Source organism: Miscanthus floridulus, chromosome 8, assembly GCF_019320115.1.
Source record: "Miscanthus floridulus cultivar M001 chromosome 8, ASM1932011v1, whole genome shotgun sequence".
In the NCBI taxonomy this organism is placed as follows: domain Eukaryota; kingdom Viridiplantae; phylum Streptophyta; class Magnoliopsida; order Poales; family Poaceae; genus Miscanthus; species Miscanthus floridulus.
The window spans coordinates 197,853,965-197,859,755 of record NC_089587.1 but is presented as its reverse complement, the minus strand read 5'-3'; the positions used below and the strand labels follow the sequence as shown (position 1 = coordinate 197,859,755).

The window sequence follows — 5,791 nt, the reverse complement described above, 5'->3', positions numbered from 1 at the left end:
AGAAAGAGATTAGCACATCAATATCTAGAAGGATATTTTAGACTTCTAGCCACCAACATTAAAAAAAAAAAGAATAGTACTATGAGGTTCTAGAGAAACTAAGGGACTGTTTGGTAATGATTCAGATTCTCATAGAAACGTTTTAAATCTAGATTTTCATGAGAAACGTTTCAGATGGTGAATCAGAATCACTAGACTATTTGGCTGCAGAATCAGAATCACTACGAAACCATGTTTTCACCGATTCATGTTCGAAGGCAGAAACATCTGAATCACTTGGAACCGTTTATGCTAGAAACATTTCATCTATGTGATGTTTGGCACAGATTCTTGGGTTCCAGACAAGAATCCAAATCGTTTTAGTTGTCCAATCGGTCCCTAAGATGCACCATGTGAAATTTCTTTAACCTAGGATATTTTAGAATTGGACCATCATAAACTAAATGGAGGTGTATATATAAGGATCTAGATAAATGAAGAGGTACCATGTAAATTTTCTTTAACCTCTTTGCTTCTAATTTCTTTTGTCAACTATGATTAACTGTTATCATATAAGGAAGAGAACACTTAGCACAGTGGTAGTGCTTTGGCATAGTTAATTGGTAACCTCAACGCTGTTACTGCCTCTAACATTGCATCTACTACAGCGCTGTTATTGTAACTAAAAAAGTGATGAGTAAAAAGAGTTTGCTATCTATTAAATCTAGCAACTGTTTTTAGGAAAATCCTGTATATTTTTATGCTGAATTTAATTAATACGAAGTTAGTCATGTCATAGTACTTCTTTGCATTCATTAAATTTAAAACATAGTGACAGTACACCCCTCTTATCTAAGAGCAGCTTTAGTATTGAGTTGAGATTAAACCATGGCAAAAGAAATCGAACACAACATTGTGGACATCGACCGTAACTGTCAGATGCAAAATCGGACTCCAAACTTGAGTCGAACTTATAGGGAATTAAAATTTTTGCTCATCAACGCAACCAAGGCCTAGCGATGCAACGTCACAGCAAGAGAGAGAATATTATCGGTGTTTCGAACAAACACCAACTAGTAAATTTATATTTATTACGCGTTAGGCTCGGATGGTGTACTAAATGACACAAGGCTTATACTGGTTCGAGCAGAATGTCTCTACGTCCAGTTTGCTGCTGCTCGTGTTATTAGTACCGAAAAAAGGTTCGTAGTAGGGGATACAAATGGTCGAGAGAGGGACAGGTCCCAAGTCTCTGATGAAAAGGTCGAAAGGATGCTAAGAGCTCAGTTGCTGCTTAGCTGTGTATTGTGTGTGGAATTGATCCGTCCCTTAGTGGGGTGCCCTGCCCTCCCTTTTATAGACCAAGGGAGGAGCAGGTGTTACATATGGGAGAAAAGAGGAAAAAAAACCAAAGGTAGAGAATGTCCTTCGAAGGTGCCTGGGTCTTTCTTTCCCCTGAGTCTGTTGTCATGGCAGACCACGCCAGGGATAGCATGCTTCGCTGATCCTGATAGGGCCGGGCTCTAGCTTCGTTTCAGCGAGTGGTCACGTCCCATCCTCCCCCAGCGGACGGTGCGGTGTGTCAGGGTGCCGAGCCATGACTCTACGGGGAGTAGACGGGGAAGTGACTATACGCATGTTACTGTTGATGACGTGAGTCCTCTCTTGGACGGTAGTGGTTGTCGTATGCCTGTGTTAGTATCCGCGCCCGAGGGCTAATGGCGACGCCTACAATACTGCAGGACAAAAGCCGGCGCCTACAACACTGTTCGGGCTCTGTCAGGTCGGAAAGGGCTTAAAGCGCCCGTCCTGACGGTACCTTCCTGCAGGCGTGTAAGGCATGGTCCTCGGTACTGCGGTTAACTCGAACGTCCTGTCGTGCCTACCCTCAGACGTCGGGCGAGGCGGAGCCAACCCTTAGCTATCGGGCGAGGCGGAGCCTGCCCTCAGATGTCGGGCGAGGCGGAGCCAGCCCTCAGCCGTCGGGCGAGGCGGAGCCAATCTTCGGTCCTCTGGGCAAGAAGTGTAGCTGCGTTCTTGTCTGTTTGGGAGCATCAACATTTGATGGTTATTAGTTCCACCTCATTAGGTACCCAGTATTAGGTCCCCGACAAATATCTTTTTATTGTTTCAAAGGTAATATAGGTTGATGCACACACTACTACTTGCCGAACTCTGTTTCCATTTGTTTCTCGTCAACAGCATGGTTCGAAGTCACGCTGTGAACGTCCTAAGCGCAATCTACGAATATTTTTAAACGAGGTAGCTAATAGATCAGTAATAGGCTCACTAACAATTAGCTGCCTGAAACTCAAACAGGCCCTGAGACTCAGAGATCCAATGACCCATGATGTGGAGTGATGGAGAATGATGCTCAGGGCGTGTTTAGTTCCGAAAATTTTTGGCTTTTGGCTACTGTAGTACTTTCGTTTTTATTTGATAAAAATTGTCCAATTATGGACTATTTAGGCTTAAAAGATTCGTCTCACGATTTCTCGGCTAACTGTGTAATTAGTTTTTTTTTCGTCTACATTTAGTACTCCATGCATGTGCCGCAAGATTCGATGTGACAGTTACTATACAAAAATTTTTAGTTTTTGGGTGGAACTAAACGGGGCCTCACTAACAATTAGCTACCTGAAACTCAAACAGGCCCTGAGACTCAGAGATCCAATGACCCATGATGTGGAGTGATGAAGAATGATGGCGCCTCTGCAAGCGGAGAATCATTGCCACCGGTACGTGGAATTGTGGATGTCTGCTGGAGCAAGACAAAGCGGCCGGCGTGGCGGTCAGACACTGAGACTGCGGTTGTCGGTGCCTTGGTCAGGTGTGTGTGTTTTGCCAAACGAATCGGCGGGGCGGGACCCTGCTCGCGTCGTGTCTTGTGTCGCTTTGTTCCACTGCAAGTCTGCGTCTTTCTTTCTTTGGCTATGTTTAGTTCGGCTGAATTTGGCGCCGTCGAATTTTCTTCAGCGCACTGTAGTGTATTGTAGCATTTCGTTTTTATTTGGTAATAATTGTCCAACCATTGACTAATTAGGTTCAAAACGTTCGTCTCGCAAAGTACAACCAAACTGTGCAATTAGTTTTTGATTTCGTCAACATTTAGTACTCCATGCATGTACCGCAAGTTTGATGTGACGGAGAATCTTCTTTTTGTATAGTGTCAAAATTTGGATTTGGGGTGAACTAAGGGGGGTGTTTGGTTCCTACAGGAAAATTTTAGTCCATGTCCCATCGGATGTTTGGACACATGCATGAAGTATTAAATATAGACGAAAAAATAACTAATTGCACAGATTGTGGCTAATTTGCGAGACGAATTTTTTAAGCCTAATTAGTCCATGATTTGACAATGTGGTGCTACAGTAAATATGTGCTAATGGTGGATTAATTAGGCTTAATAAATTCGTCTCGTAAATTAGTCTCCATCTATGTAATTAGTTTTATAATTAACTCATATTTAGTTCTCCTAAATAGCATCCGAACGTCTCCATGAAACCAAACACCCCCTAAAACATGGCCTTTCTTTCATTTCTTGTTCGCTGCTCTCGAGGACGCATCATTGATTATTGTCTTTTGCCATGGACACAGCAGCTAGCCGGCCGGATACACGCATCATTTTGTGGTTTTTGAATTCATTAGATCTGCATGCAGTTGGTCTTCAGGTTTGATCCGGACTGTCAGTCTGTCTCCGTGGCGTGTGATGTGATTATACCAAAAGTGGCCTCGCGGCCGGCAAGCCAGCCGGCAGCCTTTCAAACCAAAACCACACCGCATCATCGTCTTCCCTCCCTGCTCCACTGTTGCTTTGCAGCCAAGCCTCGTCTCGGGCACCGCGTGCTTATCTCCTTGCCACAAAGCAAGGAATCCAAAGCAAAGGCAACGGCGGTAGCAGCTAGGGTTACAGCCAAAACACGCCAAACACGGCGATCCCAAAACCACAACCCAAGAACAAGAAGCGTGCATGCTCACGCACACGCACAAACCTGCTGAGCTCTAGTTTCCCTCGCTCCCTCTCCCTCCCCGCGCGCAATGGCCAGCGTAGCCCCAAGCCCCACGCAAACCAGCCATGTCTCACGGCCGCCGATCCCCACAGGCCTCGTGCCCGTGGCCGTGCTTCTCGCCGCCGCCGTCGGCCTCCTCGCGCTGCTGCCGTCGCTGGCCCAGGCGGTGTGGGAGGTGCCGCACCTCTTCCTCCTAGGCGCCGTCATCTCCTTCGGCGTCTTCACGCAGAGGAACAACGACGCCGCCGACGGCAGTGGCAATAATAATGCCGCCAGCGCCAAGGACAGCTTGCTGGCGTGGAACGCGCGGTACCACCCCGACGACCCCCTCGTCGTGATCGCGGATCATCACGCGGTGCCGAGCGACGACGACGACGACGACGACGATGACGACGGGCTGGAAGGCGCACGGGAGAGGCCGCTTTCCTTGCCGGTGCGGAGGCTGAAGCCTGCGCCTGCGGCGCGGGAGTCCGAAACCGGCGGCGATGCCAGTGACGGTTTCGGTGAAGAGACGGATAGCTGCGCGTCGTCGTCAGGGTTTTGGGCCGGCGCGCGCGCCGTCCCTTCGCCGCCCTCTGTTCTCGACGCCGCCCTAGACTTTTCTCCGTGCTCACAGCCACAGTCTGAACGTCCGTTCTTTGTCCAGCACAGCGCCAACAAGTCCCGTGGGTCCAATGCCGCGATGGAGACGCCGCCCACCGTCCCGAGGGGCTTCGTCCAGGGGTACCATCCTTCGGCGCCCGGCGACCAGCTGTTGAGCGACGACGGCGAGGTCACCGACGACTGGGATGAGGACGCCGCCGACGGGTCCGATGAGATGACACCCGTGTCGTCAGAAAGGTCGGTCCCTGGCGACTTCGCCGCTTGTGCCAGTGACCATAACGACGGTGACGACACGTCTATGGATGAAGAGCTTTTGAAGCTGGCGGCGAAGGCGGAGCCGGACGGGGAGGAGGAAGTGGACAGGAAGGCCGACGAGTTCATCGCCAAGTTCAGGGAGCAGATCAGGCACCAGAGGCACTAGCCGGCCATGCATGGCATGCATACATGGATCCATGCATCGGTGCTCTGCTGAGTGCTGAGCTGTGCATGCACCGACACACATAAATACCACAGCTGGTCCACCACGAATGGAGAACGCAGCAGAAGTTTGTTCATCTGATCTGTGACAGCATGTTTCCTGTATCATTTTATTGCTTTTTTAGCTCCAATGCAGCAAGGAACCCCACGGTGTCGGTGCAGAAGATGAACAACACATAAACATTTATAGTTTTATCGTAAGTTGTGATCAGAGGTGGTCTAGCACTAAATGACACAGGGTTTATACTGGTTCAGGCAACGTGCCCTACGTCCAGTTTGAGTCGGTCGGTGACTTTATTTCTGAGTCCAGGTGCTCGAAGTTTGCAGTGGGGTTACAAACGAGAAGGAGAAAAATAAGAGGTACAAGAGGTCCGAGAGTGACGGGAGCTCCGCTATGTGCTATGTGTTCGAGTGTGTGCTCGAGATTTGAATCTGGTGGTTCTGTTGTTGTGTACTAGTGAACTTGATCGTCTGAATCAACTTATCTGTTGGAAGAGAGCGCATCCCCTTTTATAGATAAAAGGAATGACCTTACAAGTGAGAGAGAGGGAGTACGTTCGCTGCTAAGTCGTGCTGCCCACGCCGGCGGGTACAAGATGATGGTAGGCGCCCACAATATTGTTGAATGTCAGATGCACGTGGAAGGTCGCGTCATCTTCTTCAGATATGGCAGATGTCGGTACCTACTATACTGTTGATGCCGAGAGGTATGTAGGGGTTTT

At 48.7% G+C, this 5,791-nt stretch overlaps 1 protein-coding gene across 1 annotated transcript; it reads left to right on the top strand.

Annotated features, from left to right (window-relative positions):
• Nucleotides 1-3,865: 3,865 nt before the first annotated feature.
• Nucleotides 3,866-5,445, top strand: LOC136474505 (uncharacterized). Its single transcript, XM_066472074.1, has one exon. It carries the CDS (start codon nucleotides 4,018-4,020, stop codon nucleotides 5,011-5,013), a length of 996 nt encoding a protein of 331 aa, XP_066328171.1. The 5' UTR covers nucleotides 3,866-4,017; the 3' UTR covers nucleotides 5,014-5,445.
• The last annotated feature ends 346 nt before the right edge of the window (nucleotides 5,446-5,791 follow it).